Source organism: Hipposideros armiger, unplaced genomic scaffold (genome assembly GCF_001890085.2).
Source record: "Hipposideros armiger isolate ML-2016 unplaced genomic scaffold, ASM189008v1 scaffold_94, whole genome shotgun sequence".
NCBI classification, from domain to species: domain Eukaryota; kingdom Metazoa; phylum Chordata; class Mammalia; order Chiroptera; family Hipposideridae; genus Hipposideros; species Hipposideros armiger.
In genome coordinates, this window is record NW_017731444.1 from 2,605,243 (window position 1) to 2,629,034 (window position 23,792).

At 39.8% G+C, this 23,792-nt stretch overlaps 1 protein-coding gene across 4 annotated transcripts in view; it reads left to right on the forward strand.

The window, feature by feature from the left end:
• Nucleotides 1-23,792, forward strand: part of CSNK2A1 (casein kinase 2 alpha 1) — a 49,788-nt gene that overhangs the window by 22,293 nt on the left and 3,703 nt on the right. For 3 of the 4 annotated variants that reach the window (XM_019645784.1, XM_019645786.1, XM_019645785.1), the window contains 11 exons: nt 5,796-6,005; nt 8,011-8,122; nt 10,988-11,089; nt 11,600-11,650; nt 12,759-12,818; nt 14,199-14,282; nt 17,733-17,843; nt 18,978-19,079; nt 20,104-20,204; nt 20,996-21,144; nt 22,201-22,287. In XM_019645784.1, the coding sequence (XP_019501329.1) occupies nt 5,905-6,005; nt 8,011-8,122; nt 10,988-11,089; nt 11,600-11,650; nt 12,759-12,818; nt 14,199-14,282; nt 17,733-17,843; nt 18,978-19,079; nt 20,104-20,204; nt 20,996-21,144; nt 22,201-22,287 (1,060 nt within the window). In that variant the 5' untranslated portion in view covers nt 5,796-5,904. Of the gene's footprint in view, nt 1-5,795; nt 6,006-8,010; nt 8,123-10,987; nt 11,090-11,280; nt 11,387-11,599; nt 11,651-12,758; nt 12,819-14,198; nt 14,283-17,732; nt 17,844-18,977; nt 19,080-20,103; nt 20,205-20,995; nt 21,145-22,200; nt 22,288-23,792 lie in introns of those variants that run through there. The other variant, XM_019645787.1, reaches the window with a different exon arrangement.

Consider the following 23,792-nt stretch of genomic DNA (forward strand, 5'->3'; position numbering starts at 1 on the left):
AAAAAAAAACTTTAAAAAATAAAAAAATAAACCACCATTGATTTAATCAGCAAGTAAAATTTACTGTACATCCTACAAAATGCAAAGCCTTGAGCTGAGTACTGTAAAGTAAAAAGATAAATCAGACATGATCTTGACTTCAGGAGCTAAGAGTCTAAAAGGGCAATAAAGGTTTGAAGACTACAGTATATGAGGTGTAGAAAGGGTTAAGTTCTATAGGAATGAAAAGACTTGAACCTTGGAGTTCAACCAACTTGACTTTGAATCCCAACTCCATTTCTACTGGCTATTCTTGGTCAAGCTACTGAGCTTTACTTAGACTGTTTTCTTATCCGTAGACTAGGGAAAGAAATGCCTGCCTCATAGAATTGCTGGGAGGGGTAGATATTTAAAGCTGAGAAGCTCTTTCAGCTCAACTTTGATATCTAATTGCTTATTTGGTATCTTTTTTAATGTCTAAAAGCTATTTTAACCCCAAGTCCAAAGTCTCACTTGTGAGCTCTCTTCCAGAATGTTTTCTGTTTCCATGAATGGCATCAAGTCTATCTAGCCAGAAATTTAAAACTCAGCCTCCCACTCCTACCCCATTATCTAATCCACCCGGAGCTATTTATTTTACACCATAAATTCTGTTCCACATAGTAGTCCACTTACCTTCATTGCGACCACGATAGGTCAAGTTTTCATTGTCTCTCTCACACAACAGCCTCCTGTCTCTCCTTAACTCTATTCTCTTTACCTGTCCCATACCCAGACAGAGCAAACTTCTTCAAAATGAACACGTAGGTCACTTTTCTGCTTCAAACTCTTCGATGAATTTCCACTATCCTTAGTCTGCAGATAAAATCTTAAAGGCATATTTGTCTCACCTTTGTTCTGCCTTGCTTGTTATTATATTCCCAAGGCCTAGAATACTACTTTTTCATACTATAGGCTCATATATTTAAGGGATGAACAAAGGAAAGATTATGTATGAAAGAACCAAACCAATAATTGAGAAATTTAGGGTGCCCATGTATTTCCTTCCTGTTGGGCTGCATGTGAATATACATGTACATTTTCAGAGGTGCAAGTGAAATACTGTTGATGAATAAAATGTTTATCTTTAGTGACTTCTCTTTCCTGTCTTCACGCCCCGTTTTTATCCCCATCTCATCACCTTCCCCCATTCCTCTTTGCACCCTTTTATTTATGTGAAGTTGCTGAGCTACAGTTCAAGAACCCATCTTCTCCCCATACAGTTAATGAAGGCCAACCTTTTCAAATTTGTGTGATTGGCTCTCTTACTATAAACTGATTATTTGGTATGCGTGAGCGTTAAGTGAAGCACCCTTTTGGGGTACTGCAAAATAGTTCGTTATCCTCCCAGTGGAAAATCAAACCCACCAGTTCATAAATTAGATTCCAGCTGATGAGACGCAAAGCTGCAAGGGTGAAATAAATAGTTGTGTTTCATCGGTGAATAGTCTTGCTCTGCTCTTCACAGAGAATGCCAAGGCCTTTAGAGAGCAGAGGAAGACTGGATGGTAGAGTGTGAAAGATACGGGCTAGTAAATGGGAGTTGGGGAATATTTTCCATGCAAGTCAGGTGGTTTCCAGGGAGAAATGAGGTCTCATTTTGTAATTCATGTCTACCTATGAGTTTCCCTCAGAGGCTGGGAGGTATTTTAAAGAAAACTAAGAATGAAAACTATATAGCCTTTTAAAGATTAGTTTCTGCTTATTAGTTTTCATTAAGGAACTCTGGCATAGTAATAATTTAATAATTTACATGTTTAGTGTTTCTGAGCCCTTTCTGGAAGATAAATCTCACTTGATCTCTTCAGTCTGCAGGTGCAGTTAGGCAGGTTTTATAAGTGAGCCACAGCTGGAAGAAGCCCAATAGAGAGATCCTGTAGCCAGTTAGGGATTTGAAACCAGGGCTCCACTGCTTGTTTCATTACCCTGTTGCTTCTGACCCCAGTTAAATTTGTGTTGATTTTACAAACTTCTTAAGCTGATAGGTGAAGGACTTTGAGACCCACAGATAAAGGTTGTCTAATAAGGTTTAAAATAACAACCAAAAGAATAAAATGCCCATAAAGAATATAGAGACCAAAGAGAAAGATATTATTTTTATCAGATATGAAGATAAGAATTTAAAAGTTTAATATCATTAAAATTCATAAATACCTAGGAACTATTTCTGCTGGTTTCAGCTGTTGTCATATTGTTTTGGCTGTTTGTGCACGCGTGGACACACACACCCATCCCTATCTTCTTGGTGTCTTGGTGTTGTCAATGTAGACATTATACCCCCCGTAAAGGGAGCAGTCCCATAGCATAAATGATCTTGTTTCTTTGGAAGAACAAAAGTTACCATAAGTGACTGCTTTCTGGTTTTTCGCTTGTTTGTGTGTGTTTTACACTGAATTGATATTAGGTAAAGGTAAGTTAGTTTACTATCACCCTGGTTTTATAAAACCAAAGAAATGAATATTTGGAAATAATTTTAAGGATTGTTTTGGTTCACTTTTAATAAGTATTTGAACAGTTGTATTGTTTTTGGGCTATTTAAATTTATACTTGTGGGACCCAGAGTTGAACAGAGGCAAGTTACAGAGGTTTTATGAAAGAGATTTCATGAGTAGATAATACCGAGTTTTGATCAAACAATATGGCGAATGTTTAAATAAAAAATTATTACAGTAAGAGACACATTGCCATTAATCCCCCTCAGAACACTCCCCCTTGCTTCGAACACACTTTCTGAAGAACACACGTTCTTGCCACTTTCTGAAGCAGCTCTGGAAGACCTCTTTCATGAGTGTCTTTAGTTGCACTTTTGTGGCTGTTTCGATTCCTGAATCATTTTGATTTTGGGGAAGAGCCAGAAGTCGCATGGTGCCAGATCCGGTGAATAAACGTGGATGAGGACACACCGTAATGTTTTTATTTGACAGAAATTGCCATATACCAGAAGTGATGCACGACACGAAGTTTTGTCATGGTGGAGGATTTATGGCACACCTTCTCAACCGTAGCTCACACCAAATTGACTGCATGGAACAAGTTGAAACTTGCCACACACTGTTACTTAAGGTTCATGCGCCGCTTCCTGCATTGAACATTCCTGCCTTTCCGTTGGATGACACTCGGCAGCAACATTCACCATATTTTATGATCACAACGGAAAGGCTCCATGTCACACATTGCTTCTGGTACAGCAGTGTCTGTCAAATGAAAACATTACAGTGTGTCCTCATCTACCTTATTCACTGGATCTGGCACCATGCGACTTCTGGCTCTTCCCCAAAGTCAATGACCATGAAAGGAAATGTAAGGTATGTAAATTGCCAATAAGCACATGAAAAAAAATGCTGAGATCACTAGTAATTAGGGAAATGCAAATCAAAACCACAGTGAGATACCACTTTACACCTATTAGGATGGCTACTATAAAAAAATAAATGCTGGCAGGTGTGGGGAAATTGGAACCCTTGCACATGGCTGATAGGAATATAAAATGATTCAGCCACTGTGGAAAAGAGTATGGTGGTTCCTCAAAAAATTAAACATAGAATTACTATATGATCAGGCAGTTCCACTTCGGGTACATACCTAAGCAAAATGAAAGCAGGAACTCCAAAAGTTATTTGTACACCAGGGTTCATAGCAGCACTGTTCACAATAGCCTAAAGGTGAAGAAAACCCAAGTGTATATTGAGGAATGAATGGATAACCAAAATGTGGTCTATAAATACAATGGAAATATTCAGCCTTAAAAAGGAAGGAAATTATAGCATATACTACAGTATGGATGAACCTTGAACACATGCTAAATGAAATAAACCAAATGTTAAGAAGACAAATTTCCTATGATTCCATTTAAATGAAGTACCTAGAGCAGTCAAACTCCTAGAGACAAAAAAATAGAGTGGTGGTTATAAGGAGCTAGGGGGAGGAGGGAGTTGGTGTTTAATAGGTATAGTGTTTCAGTTTGAGATGATGAATAATCCTAGAAATAGAGGGTATGGTGAACTGGCCGAGTGGCTCAGTTGGTTAAGAGCGTGAGCTCTGAGCAACAGGGTCGCCGGTTCAATTCCCACATGGGCCAGTGAGCTGTGCCCGAGCTGAGCTATGCTGAGCTGCCAACAGGTGGCAGGATGGCTCAGCTGGTGAGACCACATGCTCCTAACAAGGTTTCCGGTTCGACTCCTGCATGGGATGGTGGGCTACGCCCACCCGCAACTAAGATTGAACACGGCACCTTGAGCTGAGCGTCTGAGCTGCTGACCGGCAGCCTGGATGGCTACTGGACTTGGAGCTGAGTTAGCTGCGCCCTCCACAGCTAAGATTGAAGGACAACTTGGCTGTTCCCCTTCCCCAATTCCTCAATAAAAATCTTAAAAAAAATAGAGGGTGTGGTGGTGGCTGCACAGAATTGAATGTACTTAATGCAACTGACTGTACACTTAAATATGGTAAATTGGTGAGTTTTATGTATATTTTACAACAATTTTTAAAAATACATGTTTAAACAAACAAAAAAAATAGTACAAAAAAAATCTGTATCCGTTTTACCCAGATTTACCTGTTGTAATATTTCATTTACCCCATTTGCTTTATCATGTGTGAGTGGACTCTTGAGTATACCTTAATCTGTCATCTAAATTCCAGTTTTATCATTTGATCTTGATACTATTGTTTTTTAATAACATTTCCCCCCCTCCAGTACAGGATACAGTCTAGGATAGGACATGTGTTTAGTTGTCATGTCTTTTTAGCCTTCCTTTGTCTTTTATAATATTGACAGTTTTGAAGAGCACAGCACCACCACCCCGCAATAGAATCTTCCTCATTTTCTATATGTCCAATGTTTCCTTGTAATTAGATTGGGATTATACAGTCTTGGCCAGAAAACTGCATAGGTGATGATGTGTTCTCCTCAGGTTATGATATCTGGAAACTTGATACATTTTTAGTTAAATGCAGCGTAACAGGAATCAACAAATGCTATAGGAAAAGGAAACTTAGTTTACCAATTTGGTAGAAAGCATATTTCTAAAATGTCACCAATTTTTCTGTCAAATTTTGCATTAGGTCAGCCAATATATATTAATGTTTTCTGCCAGTTTTTATTAAGCTTGCTACTATATTAGATCAAGAGGAAATGACTGATTTCTATTTTTAAATTTAGCGAAATCAAGTGTGTCTTTCAAATGGTGACCAAGGGTCTACTGATTATTACATAAGGTTCCCCAAATGATTTGGATCAATATAAAGTGACATTGAAATGACATTGAACTTTGATGTATGAGAATGAGTCTTTATTCCCCCTTCCCGGTTTTATCAAACATTAGACTGGTGGTTTGTACTCTCGGCTTTGCCACCATTCCAGAGCCTTTCAGCACCCCTACTTGAGCTGTAGAAAGCTGCTGAAAGTACTGTTCTTGCCAATATTTTTTGTAGAATGTGTAAGTACTAGTAATGCTGATGGGTCTAGCCTCAGTGCCATTTTTCCCTTCCAGGCTATCTTATAAAGAGCATCCAGACAAGCTACTTTGCAGAATAGGATTAGGGCTAATATAGGTTTGAGTTTCTTAGTGTCTTTTGTTTTTTTCTTTCTCTCTTTTTTCATGTTACAGGAAACACTGTGGTTGGCACAGGTGGGGTACATTCATTGATTTAATGGGTAGGAGAGCCAGAAATTTTTTTGAGGCCATATTTGAGGCTATTATTGTAAGATGATTTTACTTTCTTCCCATATGGTTTAAAAAATAATTTCTTGGCCTTTGTGCATTTTGTTTCTGCAGTTTGAAGAACACAGGTCTGAAACAAGGTCTTACCCCCCAGCTGTCTCTGAACACAGTAACTGCCAGATCTCCAAACACCAAGTCCAGCTTTGTCGCCAACCTGTCTGACATGTCGGGACCCGTGCCAAGCAGGGCCAGAGTTTACACAGATGTTAACACGCACAGACCCCGAGAGTACTGGGATTATGAGTCACATGTGGTGGAATGGGGGTAATTGTTTATTTTTACTTCATTATACTCACCCAAAGGGCTGACTGGTGGATTTGTTAAGTGTTAATGTCAGGAAACCTCCCTGACTGCATTTATAAACCTCAAGATCGAAGTCTGATGTGTGTTTTCTTCTGCAAGGTATTGCTTTGGCAAATTAACAGTTTTGATGGGCGTATCATTTAAGAATCATTTCCGTCTCTTATTCTTTCCTCTGGTTTATATTGGGTTGTCAGAAAAGTCATGATGTATTTTTTTCTGTTTATCGTTGCAAAAATGCATCATGACTTTTCCGACAACCCAATATATTCTGTACAAAGCTAGTAACAAGGAGTTACCTATCAGCTTGCTTCAGCAAAGGGTTTTGCAGTTAGGTGAGAATTAATATTTGAGAGACTTTGAAAACACCAAACTCTAACATAAAGTATTTTTTAAGTCAGAGAATGATAGTCTCACGATGATACTAAAGGATCAAGCAGTTCTCCAGAAAGGTGTCCTTTTTCCATTGAGAAGCAAAATTAAACCCTTATCCTGAGACTAGGCATGTGTAACATGTAATTCAGCCCAAATTCTATCTAGAACAGTTGCAGTTTGCCCGAACAGCTGTGTTGGCCCTCCTAATTCTCTGTGCAGTCTCATTTGGATGTTTGTGTTTCCTGTCCCAACATGGTATATATTTATCAGGTCATACTTTTTGTGTTAAAAGCATTTTGACATTCAAATGTAAAAGAAAGCATTTGGAAAACTCAATGCTACAGCTCCCATATGCTACATTTTATATGTGATATCCATAGCTTATAAGTGGATAAATACAGCCTCCCAAAACTCGTTATGGGTATAGTTTAATCATGATTGGGCCATGATTCTTAACAGTAAGTACATTGCCTCTGCACAAGCAGGCACAGTGTACTTCAAAGATACCATCAAGAACCGGTGGCACAATACAAAAAAATGTTATCATTAGTGATAATCTAACAATTCCCCTTATGTCACAGGCTTTGGACTCTAGGAATACCTGTCTTACTACAGAAATTTCAACCACTCTATTCAAATTGAGTGCTTTGCACTTAGTTCTGCTTAAATGCCGCTAAACAGCACTTTTGAGATTTTGGCATGGTGCTATTTGGTGGCTTGCCTTTGTTTTCTATGCCCTCCCACAGGAGGAGAACTCAACCAGAACTAAGAGCTTCCTTCCTCGAGACCTGCCATGATTATTATGTTGTTTTTTTTGTCCTTGGTACCTTTTGCCTTCCTCTTCATTCACTTTTCTTTTTAGCTGCTTGTGGAGAATGAATGGCTGATTTGTTACATGTTGGATTCTCAGTGTCTCCAGCAGGAGTAAATAAAATGTAGGTCTTACTAAAAGGACCATATTTGACATTTAGAGCAAACACCTGTTAAGTTGTAGGCAGAGGCAGAAAATGTTGTCATTTCCCTTATTTTTATCTCCGATGTTGCTTAGTGGTCGTGAAATATGGGTAAAAGTAGAGGAGGGGATGCCTAACTATGGTTCATGATCTGTAGTGTGGTGTGTAAACTCGATTACATGGACTGTCTTCAGAGCTTGCCTTGGAGGACAAGTGGGAGGTCAAGCCTGTATGCTTGAAAGCCACTTATCTGCAAAGAAGCCCATTAAAAATCAGCTGCTCCCCAAGTGTGGTTAAGTGGAAATATTCTTATAACATGTATTCACTTACTGCTAGGTACCACCACTGGGCCATGTACTAGGGGACAGGAATATATAAAAATTGTTCTCCCAGGGAAAACTGTTTGTTGTTGGAGACAAGCATACATAACAAACCCGAATGCAAGCTAGCTATGTATGGCATGCCGATAGAGATGTAAATAATTCAGGATTTGAAAGAATAATTGAAAGGCTTAAATTTTTCTAATTCTAGGATTTGGAACAGACACACATTTTTAATTGCCCCAATTAAAAAACCAATTTGGGGTCATTTAAAATAACTTATTTTTTAATCATTGTGACTTTGACTCTTTTTGTTCACAGAAATCAAGATGACTACCAGCTGGTTCGAAAATTAGGCCGGGGTAAATACAGTGAAGTATTTGAAGCCATCAACATCACAAATAATGAAAAAGTTGTTGTTAAAATTCTCAAGGTGAGTACAAGAATAGAGAGATGATCATTTCAGAGGTATTTGGAATTTAGATTTGTTTTTTTGTTTGTTTTTAAAGATTTTTTTAATTGGGGAATTGAGGGATGGGAACAGCGCTGGGGAATTGGGAGAAGGGGAACAGACAAGTTGCTGTCCTTTTGTTCTTCAGTCTAGTTGTGGAGGACGTTGCTTCACTGGCGCAAGTTGGCACCATCATTGCGCTCTTCCCGGGCGAGGCACATCAGTCGCCGGCTTCTGGACGGCCGCTCACGCTGGCTGCTGGCTACACACGGTAGCCCATGGCAACCCACTGCAGCAGGGACTGCAGCCTACGCCGTCGCCGGAGACTCACAGCAGCCCAGCTCCAGGTTGAGCTGTTGTTCAGCATCTTAGCTGTAGAGGGCAGCGTCACTGGCCCTCATATGTGGGATCCGAACCAGGGCCCTCTGGCATCCCAAGCCAGTTCTTAATCAACACGTCACTCAGCCGGCCCTGGATTTGTTTTTAAGTAATAGTGATGCCTTCTTTAAAGTAGCATTTGAAAAGGTTTTTTGGAAGGTTTTAACACCTTTATTTTATCATTTCCTCTGAAATCAGTAGAGGTCTTCACTTGACAGATGAGGAAACTAAAGCAAGGGAAGTGATTGCACCCAAGTCATACAACTAGATTGTGGCAGAGGAAGCGAGTAAAGGTCCAGTCTTCTCTCTCCTAGGTCTAATACTGATTTGATTGCCTAATGCTGATTTTCTCTATTTTTAGTTCTATTCCATGCTTTTATTTCAATAAGTTGTTACCTCTACTGTGTAAGGATGAACAGTCACAAATAAAAGCCTTTACAGGGCAAGCAGATAACATGCAGCTCGTCTGGTGTGAGTGTTGAGTGGCCACTACAGAATGTGCTCTGGCTCCGGCTTGTTATTGCCTTGCAGTAGTGCAAGGTATTGTTGCTTGATACTTTTTTGCAAAAACAAACCAGAAATTTGTATTTGTGTATCAATTGCCCTGATTTCTAAATGTTGGCTCAAGAGTTTTTTAAACGCTGTACAGATCCTGACTCAGTGGGTCTTGGTGGGTCCTGAGAGTCTGTGTCTTAAAAAAAAAAAATCCAGGTTAAAATCTGGATTGTTGCTCATCAAAGTTTAGTAACTACCAGTCTTGTTAATGAAGAGATGATATTTATTTAAAACAATTTCTGAGACTTGTATGCAGTGTGTCCGTAGTCTGAGGTGACTGACACCCTAGGAAAGACCTGCATTGATCTAGTACAGCAGGCATGAGTCACATGTAGCTATTGAGCATTTGAAATGTGGCTGGTCCAAATTGAAATATACTATAAGGATAAAATACACTAGATTTCAAAGACTTAGTACCAAAAACAGTATATAAAATTGCTCATTAGTAATTCTTCATATTGATTTACATGTTAAAATAAGATTTTGAATATATTTTGTTAAATGTGTTAAATATTTTTTTAATGTGGAACTAGAACATTTAAAATATATATGTGGCTTGCATTGTATTTCTTTCGGGCCAGCACTCTTGTTTTAGACTTTATAGAAGGGAGGATTTGTGGAGGGGGTTTAGTTGGACCAAAGCCCTCAGAAAAGTGAAAAGGGTTCTGTACCACAACAGATGTGGAAATGATGGATGAGGATAAAGGAATATGAAAGATACTCAAATGACTGAGCAGAGTGGTCTTTTCACAATGGAGGGAAGGGTTCATTTATAGGAATATTGATCGTAAGGCTAGACAGATAGTATATGTTATGTCCCAGCCATATTGTGAGGTCTTTTCATATATTTCATTTGATTCTTACAACAACCTTGTAGGATTGGTACTCTTGTTGATCATTTTACCTGTAATGAAAGACTTAGAGCGGTATGTCACTTTCCCATAGGCACATAGCTAGCAGGTAATGAAAGTAGGATTCGGGCCGGCCGAGTGGTGCGTTGGTTAGGAGTTGGCTTGGGACACCAGCTCTGAGCAGCAGGGCCGCTGGTTCCAATCCCACATTAGGGCCAGTGATGCTGCGCCCTCTACAGCTAAGATGGTGAACAACAGCTCCACTTGGAGCTGGACTGCCGTGAGTTGCGGGCAATGGCGTAGGCTGCAGTGGAGCTGCAGTGGGCTCCCGTAAGCTCCCTTGAGCAGCTGGCAGCCGGCGTGAGCAGCCATCCAGGGCCTGGTGACTGATCTGCCTCACCCGGGAAGAGCGCAGTGATAATACCAACATGGGCCAGTAAAGCAACGTCCTCCACAACTAGACTGGAGAACAAAAGGACAGCAACTTGTCTGTTCCCCTTCCCCGATTCCCCAACGCTGTTCCCCTCCCCGAATTCCCCAATATAATCTTAAAAAAAAAAGTAGGATTTGTACTAGGCAACCTTGACCCTGTCCCACATTTAGCCCACAGGGTTATGCTGCATAAAGGTGGCTTGGTCACCCTTCCTGTCGGTCCTGCTTCCCTCACCTCTATTGGGTGTTCATAGACTTAGAGGAAGGAATAGAAAGAGCCCGTGTTTGATCCCAACTGATAAAAAGGTTTTTTCAGGATATACCTTAGTATTACTAACCACTTCTTTTCATAGTTTGTGTAGTTGTAATAAGTTAACAAATTTAGACTGATGATTGGAATGGAATGCTGATTCTGCAGAGGTCTTTGGAATGGAAATCTTTTTTCTTTTAAGTCAACATTTGCTAAGTACCTGCAGGGTACCTGTCCCAGGGCTAGGAGAAGGGGGTTCAGAGATGAGTCTGACACATTTCCTTCCTTCAAGGAGCTCATAAGTAAGCCATTTATATATTACATTACCTGTTGAAATACCCTGAAATGCTTTATTTCACTGATGTACTTTCACCCTTTCAGCCAGTAAAGAAGAAGAAAATCAAGCGTGAAATAAAGATTTTGGAGAATTTGCGAGGCGGTCCCAACATCATCACACTTGCAGACATTGTAAAAGACCCTGTGGTGAGTATAATAGGTGTTAGCAAGGCCCACTAGGGCTGAAGTGTTTGCCCAGAGCACACAGCTGGCCTCTCTTTTCCCCCCTCTACTGTTAAGTCCTGCTTTAAAAGTGCTTAATCAGTTATACCATTTAACTAGCTTGGGTCTTTCTTTCAAAGAGACCTCCACCCACAGACTATTTCTTATTCTTCTAGGCTAAGAGACTGATAGCACTGGAAACTGAAATGTGTTAATCCATTTTGCAAACTCAGGTCCGATGCCGATGGGCGATGGGTGCATTGTTGGGCTGCCTAGAGCCTGGTGAGACTTCAGCTCCATGTCTTCTGTTTGAAATCCATCCCCAAAATGACCTAAGTGTGGTGATGATCAGAGCGGGGAGGGCTTGTAGCAATAGAGGGCTTCCTACTACTGAGGCGAGGACTGCCAAATTCATCACGTAGCATCTGCAAACATTGTGCCCACTAAAGCTGCCAGGGCTATTGCTAATGTGTGTTTTCTTTTTCTTTCCCCTAGTCTCGAACCCCCGCCTTGGTTTTTGAACACGTAAACAACACAGACTTCAAGGTATAACATATAACCAACCACTTCAAGCTGTCGGGTTTTTAGACCACATAGAAAGCCTTTTAGCAATGTTACTATTAGAAGAGCTTCCTTCTAATTTGCTTAAAAGGAGCTTTTCATCTTCACAGTGTTGAATTTTAAGATAGAAATACTCCTGTAGAAATTGTCCACTTTCTACATCTTGGTACTTTGTTGTTTTATTTGTTTTGTGCTTTTTAATGAGTAATATGTTTCCTTCGCACCACCTTTACCATTCATTTGACAATTTCTGCTGATGTCAAACCTAATGAAAGCAATAACACACATTCACTCAGGATGTGGCCTAGGGCATTTCGCTCTAAAATGACAGTGTTCAAGAAGGAATGTATTGTGTATGTCAAAGCAAGGTCTGCTTATACCTTAGGATTCCTCAGAAACTCTCGGCTTTAGATCTTAAAAAGGGACGAGTGGGGAAGGGTGTTGTAAATTCTGCTACAACACAAACCTCTACAACAGATATCTCTGACTTCCTGCCCATGCAGCGGGCCCACTTACTTCAAACATTTCTCAATCCCAGTACAACAGAAGAATCCACAGTCTTGGGTTTCAAGTTGTAAAGGTATTTGACTTACCCTTGAGTCAGTCCAGTCTCAAGAATGTTCAATAAGTGGGTCAGTTCTTTTGCTGAAAAAAGGAAAAAAAGGAAGAATCTGTTTTAGAATCAGAATGATAATTTCAAAGAAAACATTGTCAGAGGATAACACTAACCATTTAATGATATATATGTGCATGTTTTTTAAAGACTGCAACTTTTTAGAAACTAGAAAGGATACATAACAGTTGTTCAGAGTTTACTTTCAAATTGGTACAGAAATAGTTCTATTAAATTGGCTTGGAGATTTGTATAATTTCAACAATATGATTTTAAGTAATCCTTCACTTTTACATGTAGAGTAAAAAGTATCTCTTTCAAGTGAATGTTATGTTGGAAAAATAGAGACTGGTATAGGGACAGATCTTGGCACGATAGCAAATGAGCCAAGTCTTGGTTTGATTTACTACAAATGAGGATGAGAAATTGCCTTCCATCAGTAGTATTTCATGGCTCAAATGTTGCATTTGTCTTTAACAGCAATTGTACCAGACGTTAACAGACTATGATATTCGATTTTACATGTATGAGATTCTGAAGGTAAGGGAACCTTGGATACTAAATATCTTTAGATTCATCTTCCCTTGTTAAATAACCCAAATGGCTATAGAAAAGCTAGTGTATTAACTTTGTAAAATATGTTGAAAGAAGGGGCCTCTTCATCTATCTAAGTTTTTAATAAGTTACTAGCATCAGAATTCTTCTGCTAATGCAAGGGTTATGGGATAGGGTTTAGTAAGTATAATTTAGAATGCTTTGGAAAAGGTATTTAGAAGATAGCTGAGACCCCTTAAAATTTGTAATTTCCATCTTACTCCTATAAAAGTTAACAATTACGTTGTCCATACTTGTAAAAATAGCTCCTGATGTGTTGGCTTCTGGTATACTCTATTTCACTTAAAATTGAACACACAAAATAGTAAACTCAGCTGTCAAAAGGTCATTGTCCTAAGGATTATGTAAATCTCTGCTTAGAGATTGCTAATTTAGCGTGGACTTTGATTTCTAAAGTGGAATCACCAAATATCTTGTTCTGGTAGTCACAAGATCAACTTCATAGATGAGAAAATTGCTAAGAGTCGGCTCAAGTTTCTTACTAAACGAGGGTTGAATTAAAGCCTGCATTTGAACATGTGGGCTTGTACACTATGCCAGCAGAGATATTTGATCTTTCCATTGGCTCGTGCAATCTTGTGGCAAGCAGGACCTCACAAACTTAAGGATATGCTTACCTGGCCCTGGGCACCATACGAGCACAAGTTGACCTTCGGGAAGGACAAGAATTCAGCCAATGACATCAGCTGACTTAAAGGCCGGGATTAGCAAACCCCAAAGGTCGTGCCACTCACTTCACCTTAGTTTCAGATTGACCATGGTTTTTAAATTGGATTTGATGTCATAAATCAGAAGTTGGCAAACCTCCTTGCAGGGGTAAACAGTAAAATTTTTGGCTTTGAGGGCGGTAGGGTCTTTCTCACGCTTCTTAGATCTGCTGTTGTAATATGACAGCACCCACAACATGCAGACAAATAGACGTGGCTGTGCTCCAATAAAACATTCACAAAAGCAGGCAGCAGGCCATATTTTCTTCTTTTGAGGGGCATGTTTGTGAAAATAATCCAGGTTTTGGGTAAGGAGAAATTGGAAGTGATGCAGTCGGTGTAAACTTTGGGTCTTTTTGAACAAAGGATTTTGAAACAACTGCCAGAACAGAACTTGAAGTTCGGAGGCCATGGGTTAGACTGTGGGATCTTGAACAAGTCCCTGAAGAATGGCTGTGGGAGTGATGGTCCTAACATTGACTGCCAGGGGTGTTGTGAGGCTAGAAGGAAAACTGTGGAGGAAAAAGTAAAGGATTTTAACTAGAAAACCACTCCTCTGCAAGCTTACTCTTGCCTTTCTCACCTGTTCCTTTCACAGGCCCTGGATTATTGTCACAGCATGGGAATTATGCACAGAGATGTGAAGCCCCATAACGTCATGATTGACCATGAGCACAGAAAGGTAAAGTGAACAACCGACAAGTCTTTACAGCATGACAGAGTGAACAGCCCAGCATCTGTCACAGTTCCTGGGACCTATTAGGCACTTGACAAATATTTGGTGAATGAATGAATTAACATCAGAATGTTTAAACCATTATTCACTCATATTCCTAAGAATACTATCAAGAAGAAAACAGACTAGTATGCTGGGCAAAACATTAGTTTTGGGCAGGTAACCTGGCTTCTTGTTTTATTAATTGAATAACTAACATCTTGGGAAACTCCTTTCTCATTTGCCTCCTCTTTCTTACCTGCACAACAGGCATAATAATATTTGCCCTGCATGCCACTAGGTTATTGTGAGAACTAAGTGTACACAGTTGTGAAATGGATGAAATAGTCAGAAAATGCTGCTGCTTATTAGCAAGTGTCATGAGGCCCACAAGCTCTACAAGTGCTTTTAATAAAAGCTGCACTGACCACGTGCTTTTTAACATTTCAGTTTTGTAAGGTTACCAAGCCCACCTTTTGTGGGCAGTAATGGCTCTTTGTTATAGGCTTTGTGGATGTAGGTGATTTGTTCATTCAACTAATGTTCTTTTTTAGACACACACTGTGTAATAAGCATTATGCTAGAGACTGGGAATATATACGTAAGACGAATAGAAAATAACTCTTGTCCATAGGGAGCTTGCATATGGGGGAGGCTGGTGGGCTAGAAAGTTAGAAGTGATGTGGAAGAAAAATAAGTCAGGAATAGGGAACAGTGGGACGTGTTTTAAACAAGGGAGTAAAGGGGAAAATTTCATTGGGAAGGTGACATTTTTGGAGAACACTTGAAGAGAACCATCTCTGCAACCTGTGTCCAAGGTAGAGGATATCACAGATGCAAAAGCCCTAAGGCATGAATGTACCTGGCATTTTGGAACAGCGACAAGGTTAGAGCTGGGATAAAATGAATGGTGGGGTTTGGGGGTGTGGGAAGAAAGGAAGTGGGTTCAGAGAGGTAAAGAGAACCAGATCATGTAAAACCTTAAATACCATTGTCAGGCCTTTTCTCTGAAGATGCAGAGCTTTTGCGGGGTTTGAGGAGAGAGTTGGCAAGTTCTCACTTGCATTTTAGAAAGTTTATTGCACATCCATTAGAACAGCTAAAATTAAAAATAGTGATAGCACCAAATGCTGGCAAGGATGCAGAGAAACTCAATCTCTCATACATTGCTGGTGGGAATGTAAAGTGGCACAGCCATTTTGGGAAAATGCCAAACTGTTATTTTATAGTTTGTTGGCTTCTTTAAAAGCTATACAAACATGCTACCAAACAATCCAGCAGTGGCATTTATCCCAGAGACACAAAAACTTAGGTCCACATAAAAACCTATATATGACTGCAGCTTTATTTGTGATAGCTCAAAATTGGGAGAAAACAAAAACAAAAAATGTCCTTCAATAATGAATGGTTAATCAAACTGTGATATATCTATATCATATAGCTTATTACTCAGTAGTATGGCTCAGTAATAAAAACGAAAAACCTATTGATGATGCAACAACTTCCATGGATCTCATGCTGAGTGAAAAAAGCAATCTCAAAAATAAGTTATGCTTATGATTCCATTTATAATAACACTCTCAAAATGACAGAATTAGAGAACAGAGGGGTTACAGGGGTTAGAAAGTGAGGGAAAAGAATGGTAAAATGGACATCTGTGGTGATGGAACAGTTCCATGAATCTATATGTGATAAAATTACATAGAACTACACATACACACCAGCATGTAAAACTGGTGAAAAACAAGGCCTGTCTGTGAAGTGTGCCAATGTCAGTTTCCTGGTTTTGATATTGCACTATAATTATATAAGATGTTACCATTGGGGAAAACTGGGTGACGGGTACACAGAACATCTCCAACTTCCTGTGAATTTATAATAATTTTTAAATCAAAAGCTTTTTAAAAGAATCCTTTTAGTTGCTGTGTAGAGAATAGAGGACTAGAGTGAATGCAAAGAGACCAGTTAGGAGAAGGGGCTATTGCAATAAGTCAGACACAAGATGATAGTGGCATGGACCAGGACAGTAGGAGGGGAGGTGGTGATAATGGTCAAAATATGGGAGAGCCAGCAAGACTTGTTGACAGATTAGATGTGGGGTATAAAGGAAACGATTGCAGAGTGAAAAATTTTGGACCTGAATGACAGGATGAATGTAATTAACCTTTAACCGAGAAGGGGGAGGCTGTGGGAGAAACAGGTTTTGCAGGGAATAACCTTTGAGATGTCTGTTAGATGATCGCAGAGGGAGAAATGGCTGGCAGGGAGGCATGGGCTGGAGAGTATAAGTGAAAAACACCAATATGCTGTGTGTGAAGTCACAAACCCAGAAATAGTCATCTGGGAATACTGACTGATAAGAAAGGAAGCTCATGAGCACTTAATATTAAGAGACTGAAGAGAAAGGCTATAAAAAATTAAAAAGTTACCCTTTCTTTTGTAACTTTTGTTGTATTTCTCTTTGTTTACTAAAATAAAGAAGACACTGTACCTAGCTAACAGTGAACTTACAGAGACAGTAACAGAGTAGTCAGGCATTAATTAGGCCCTATGCTCACACTTCAATGGTAATGCTTCGCATAGTGGGCACATAAGGTGGCCTTTTGTCCTTACTAGTACTTTTACACTTCAGGATACACTTTGGCAAGAGCCATCTTCCATGGCTTTTCTCTTTTCACTCAGCACATATTTCTCATTTTCCCCCTGTGTGCTGGTCACTATGTTGAATTAAAAAACTTACAAAGGTAAATGAAACAGCCCCTTGCCTTTCAGGAGCTTACAGTCCATATTGAAAAAGAAAGAAAACAAATATACAATAAAGAGTTATAGGTTCTATTAAAGAAGTGTATTTGAGCTTCAGGGGGTGCTAAAGGCAATGGTTGGTTCTACTTGGATAATTAGAAAAGACTTTAGTGAAAGGGCTAACTTAAATATCTTAAAAGATGAGATGTTCACTAGTAGGAATCTAGGTTGGATAGTGGAGACAGCCCACTCAGATGAACAGTTTAAGAAATTTGCAGAAGCACAAAATGAGATTGTGTCTTTCAGAAAGTCTCACTGGAGCACAGGAATTAGATCATGGAGAACCCTGTACAGTAATACCTTGGTTTGCAAGCATAATTTGTTCCAGAAACAAACTACTTGTATTGCAAGACATCGCTCGTTTACCATGTTAAAATGTACTAGAAATGTTTGCTTGTCTTGCGGAACACTTGCAAACCAAGTTACTCACAATCCAAGGTTTTACTGTATGTCAAGCTAAGTTTTTATTTTCATCCTAAATATAATAGGTAGTCACTGACTGACCAGGTTTCATGGCTGGTATTTTGAAAAGAGTATTCTAATGGCAGTATGGGGACTAGCTTGAAAGATAAAATTGCTCTTGGTTTACTCTTTTTTTTTTCTTCTTTCTTTCAGCTACGGCTAATAGACTGGGGTTTGGCTGAGTTTTACCATCCTGGCCAAGAATATAATGTCCGAGTTGCTTCCCGATACTTCAAAGGCCCTGAGCTACTTGTAGACTATCAGGTGAGAAGAGAAAGGCAGATAAAACTTTGGTCCTGTGCTTATTTTGTACATAATTTGCAAAAAATATCACTTGTGCTTTTGAGTAGGTCCTTTATACACATCAATGGCTGTCCCTTTTATATGAATGAATGTAAAATATGAATCACCTCAGTTTATGTTCCACAACTTCAGTTTTTATTGCCATAATGCAGCGGTTCTCAACCTTCCTAATGCCGCGACCCCTTAATACAGTTCCTCATGTTGTGGTGACCCCCAACCACAAAATTATTTTCGTTGCTACTCTATAACTGTAATTTTGCTACTGTTATGAATCGTAATGTAAATATCTTTTTGTTTTCCGATGGTCTTAGGCGACCCCTGTGAAAGGGTCGTTTGACCCCCAAATGGGTCGCGACCCACAGGTTGAGAACCGCTGCATGTGAGTAGAATATGAATAGATCTGCATTTGATCTTAACTGAAGAGAAAGCACACCAGAGATACTTTTTCTAATTAGAAACTCTAGAGCTAGTTTGAGAATTGTAAGCTGGGTTTAACCAACTGAAGGAGTACACTGAATAATGTTCACTGACGATTTTCCTAAATTGTATTCTAGCTACAAAGACCTTCCCCTTACCAAAAAAGAAGAAAGCCCTCTTTCTCCTCAACAGAAACAAAATCCTTGGGAGTACCTCGTCCTCCCAGTTGTTATTATCAGATACCTTAAAAAGTTCAGACTCTGTCTTGGAATTCCTTTCCTGGGATTTTGAAGATAAAAAGCCCTGCGCTCAAACATTTTATGCATAAAAATACTCTTTACAACATTATTTATAATAGTGAAAAACAAAACATTATCCTATTATGGAGAATTAAAGATTAAATTCTGAAATATTTATGCAATAAAATAATGCTACACATTCAAAAGTTTCCATAAACTAAGTTTGAGATGTTCTTATGTAAGTGAAAAAAGAAATTCAAAATAGTATACACAGATTGTTTTAAAACGGGGGGGAAATGCATAAAAGAAAAGACGAAAAGAAGTACATGAAGATGTTATGGGGGTTTGGACTTTTCAGTGGAGTAATTTTTTCTTTCCTTTTTAATTAAGAGCAATTTTTAATTTTGAAAACAGTAACATTTTCTTCACTTTCATGCAGATGTACGATTATAGTTTGGATATGTGGAGCTTGGGTTGTATGCTGGCAAGTATGATTTTCCGGAAGGAGCCATTTTTCCATGGACATGACAATTATGATCAGGTGGTATATTTTATTTCCATTTGGGAACTTGCTGGTCTAACCTAGTGACAGCCAAATCTGGCTACTCATTAGAAACTATAGCAGATCTTGCTAAAATACAGGTGCCCGGCCCTCACCTAGACCTATTAATTCAGAATCTCTGAGAGTGGAGCAGGGCCCTAGAATAATTTTAAATTCATGGCTTATTCAGCCAACCCAATATTGATCCTCAAATTGGTATTTTGGGAGCTACCAGTTTAGCCTTTTGAAATTGCAGTTTTTCCCCTAGTCTTATTGATTTGTGTTGTTTTATAGTAAAATAGGACTGACATTACTTTAGAATTTCCTAACATGAGTTTTCATTAGAGTTGGGAATGTTGTCTCCAGCATGTTGGTTTATATGTGGTATTTCTGTGATCCTTTTGTCTTTTTATGGATTGAGCTGATGTATGTCAGCAGAAATAGAGGTGGTGGTTTTTTTTTTATACTAGCTCCACTTCCCTTTGAAGATCAGTTAAAATCAGCAACTCTATATCAGGTGCCGTACAGGGCTGGGGAATACAGACAAAAAGGAAAGACTAGTCCCTCCTCTCAAATAGTTCATAGTCTGTCTAGTAAGGGAATCAAACGTATAAGGAAATAAGTTACAGTTATAAATGTCAGTAGAAGTGAAGACAAGGTACAGAAGGCAGTTGTGGGAGTGAGTGGTCTGAGTAGACAAGGGGAGCCTCCAAAAAAAGTGACATCTTCAGCTGAGTTGTGAGGGAGAAAAACACAGGACTTCATTAGGGAACCATTTCAAGCAGAAGGAACCAGGCTATAGAGGGTTATATCTTCCCTTTTTGACACCTTCACATTGAGTAATAATTTAGGGAATTATATTTGGAAATCCATTCCTGCCATGCACAGAAAGTTGAAGTAAATTGAAATGTAGCATTCATACCTGTAGCCATAATGATCCCTTCTTGTTAATTCAGTCATGGTGAATTGCTGATTTAATCGTAATGGGCTCGTCGCGTGGGTTTTTGTCTTTCTTCAATCCTAGTTGGTGAGGATAGCCAAGGTTCTGGGGACAGAAGATTTATATGACTATATTGACAAATACAACATTGAATTAGATCCACGTTTCAACGATATCTTGGGCAGGTAAGTCATAAAACAAAATCTGTGCACTCCTACCTTAAGCACTTTGGGTATAAACTGACGCTTTGGATCCTCAAAATAGTTATGTTCTCTTTACCAGCATAGTTACGTTCTCAGTGGTCCAGTGCTCTAGGATGCTGCATAGACAGGCCTGTGATCAAAGCACTGGATCCAATGGCCGTTTTCCCAGATTCGCCATCGGGAGTCTGCATGTGGAGATGATAGTTAGAGTTCCTGTAAAATGAGTACAATGTAGGTTCTAGTAGAGGGGTTACAGGCGAGTCAGATAGCAAAATCTCTTGATTTAGCTTGCTTCTCCAAAAGACAAAACCCTCTCTAAGAGAAAGAAAGAATAATGGAAATGCATGCTTCGAGACTGATGTGCAGATGACCGGACTCTGAAAATAGTGGCCAGACACAGTACTAATTCATTCACCGCTTAGCAGGCGGTGAACTTTCCTGATGCAAAAGCTTTTGCTGGCCCAGTGGCAGACATCCCAGGAATGTGGAGGGGTGGGGAGGGGAAGAGGCCTGGTTAGCCCAGCCACCTGACCCTCCCTGCTGTGCAGAAGCAGTCAGTCCTGTAAGATAACCCGAATTGTGTCTCATAAAATTGTCAGGACCCGGATTTCTCTTTTCTGCAACTCTGCTGTTTCCGGTCTCTCAGTTAGCTTTGTTGTCTCCCAGTGGCAGAGTGGTATAAGACTAGTTTCTTGAGTTTTGATCTCTCTTTGCTACTGGCTGGGCTTCTCTGCCCCGTGATTCATTTCTCATTACGCCTTTTGGCTCTGCAGACACTCCCGTAAGCGATGGGAACGCTTTGTCCATAGTGAAAACCAGCACCTTGTCAGCCCTGAGGCCTTGGATTTCCTGGACAAGCTGCTGCGGTATGACCATCAGTCACGGCTCACTGCAAGAGAGGCCATGGAGCACCCCTATTTCTGTGAGTCCAACTGTCCAATCCACGGAGCCTGTGCAGGCCTGCCCAGCAGACTGTACAGGGCAGGGGTGATTGAATATATGTGAGAAGAAAGTGCTGGGCCTACAGTCCTACAGAACAGCCGGAATCCCAGCTCCACTTAGCTTGCGGCAAAGTTACTTCACCTACGATGAGGCTTGGTTTCTTCAAACAGGGACAATGATGGCAATTGTCTTACAGAATTATTGGAAGGATTCTTGTCTAACAGAGTACCTTATACGTTATCACTCCTAAATAAACTGCTTTTCTAACTGTGTGGGTGACACTTCTCAGTGGCTAGCCTGGAGTGTTTGGATTATAACAACAGCCCTATAACTGTCCTGTCTCTAGTAATCATTTACTGGAGAGAGCCAAGGAGGCTTGAAAATCTTACTGTATGAACACCTTGACCTAGGTTTGTGAGTATAGCGAACTGTGCTGTCCTGGGTGAAAATGTCTCTTAGACCCATCCCTTCCTCACTGTGATACTAGCTTCAACATTGGATTGTTCCTTGGGGAGTGGTGGGATGGCTCTGGAGTGAATCGATTACACTCTTGCCCAGTCTTCTGTACTGAAGCAGACTGACTACCTGATTGACATGGAGAGTGAAGTCTGTGGTCATAGCACTAATTTGAACAAACCTATAGTTTTGGCCTCTTTGGCACCATGCTTAAGTAGCTGAGCTGTGGACTGCAGTAAGACCAGTTCACTCTGATAACATATCACTGTCCAAGCCAAGTTAAACTATTGTCTCATGAAGCCCTAATGGGATCAGTTTTGTTTTAAATTAACTCTACCATGGATAATTAGCTCATCTTCCTACCATTTAGTTTAAGATGTCGCCTGTACCACAGTTTGACAGGAAAGGTAATTCTATTTTCTATTACTTGTCTAATTCATGGTGAAGGCAGTTGCCACCTTAAGTTCTTCTGGGAATAATAGGAAGTATAAATAAAATGCAAAGAATGATAGTAACTGCTTTAAGACCATTAGTTTAATCATTAGGCTTAACAGAAGCTAATCTTTTTGTCTCTTTCTAGACACTGTTGTGAAGGACCAGGCTCGAATGGGCTCATCTAGCATGCCAGGGGGCAGTACGCCTGTCAGCAGCGCCAATATGATGTCAGGTCAGTTCACTGATAAATTCCTTTTTTAAAAAAAAAAAACGAAAAACGGTAGAAGTCACCTGCTCTCCTAGTTTTTGTCCCTATTTGTGGCCTGATTTCTTGTGGACTTCCTCTTCTTTGTAATGATTATCTTATTGACATACTGACTTGTGTGGCTCTTTCCACCAGTTTTCAGGGTGCTTTTGACACTTGGTATACTTGAGTGACGTTGCCTTGAGTAGGGTATCAACAGGCTGTTCTAAGCCAGTATCCCAAACATTCCTCAGAGGGACTTGAAAGTCCCAACAAGCCATGAAGAATAAAAAGAGATCTTTCATCTCACAGTTTAGGGGTGATAGTAGTTTACATGGTCCTCAGAAACAGGATTAAGAATTGGGGAGAGTAGAGGTAGGGTTTATACATGGAGAGAGAGATATATATGTATATATGGTTCTTTGATTTTTTTTTTTTTCCAGAGCAACCACAATGTGCCTAGTAAATTGTAAAGGTCTATATGAAATTCCTTTTCATTATTGAGTCATTGTGATTTAGACTGAGTTTTTGTACAGAGTATACAATTATTCAAAAGAAACTATAGGCCCATCTTCTAAGAATTATACATGTAGGCAACATCCCTGTGGGCACATGTGTGGTAGTGAGGGCATTTACTCAGACACCTTCAAATAATTGCTGTTGTCCCAATTCTTTTTTAAAGAACTAGCTGCCTTCTAGAATTTATCCTCTGGGTATCTGGCCTGTGTGTAGAATGCTATATTCAAGGTTACTTTGTAGCCTTATTTGTAATAGCAAAACATTGAAATCGGCTCTCAGTAAGGAACTGGTTAAAGACTTATGGGACATTCATTCAATAGAGTGAATGCAGCCAGAGAAAAGAATGAGTAAATGTTTCACGTTCTTTCAATTCCAAGATAATGTGAAATAAGCAAGATGCAGAAGCATGTTGAAGACTAGGAGAGGGTAAAAGTATATAATCAGGGGCCGTCCGAGTGGCTCAGTTGGTTAAGAGCACGAGCTCTGAGCAACAGGGTTGCCAGTTCAATTCCCACATGGGCCAGTGAGCTGCGCCTGAGCTGAGCTGCCTACAGGCAGTCAGATGGCTCAGTGGTTAGAGCATGCGCTCTTAGAACAAGGTTTCCGGTTCAACTCCCACATGGGATGATGGGCTACGCCCACGCACAACTAAGATTGATCACGGCACCTTGAGCTGAGTGGCCGCGAGCTGCCAATGGGTGGCCAGATGGCGACTGGACTTGTTGCTGAGCTAGCTGCGCCCTCCACAGCTAAGATTGAAGAACAACAACTTGACTGTTCCCCCTCCCCAATTCCCCAACACTGTTCCCCTTCCCCAATTGCCCAATAAAATTTTTTTTTTTAAAAAAAAGCATACAATCACATTCTTATATATGATTCTTATATGAATATTCTTGTTAAATGTTACTCATGTATGTGCATAAAATATTTCTGGAAAGATATGCCCCAGAAATGGTGCCATAAGTTGGCTAAGC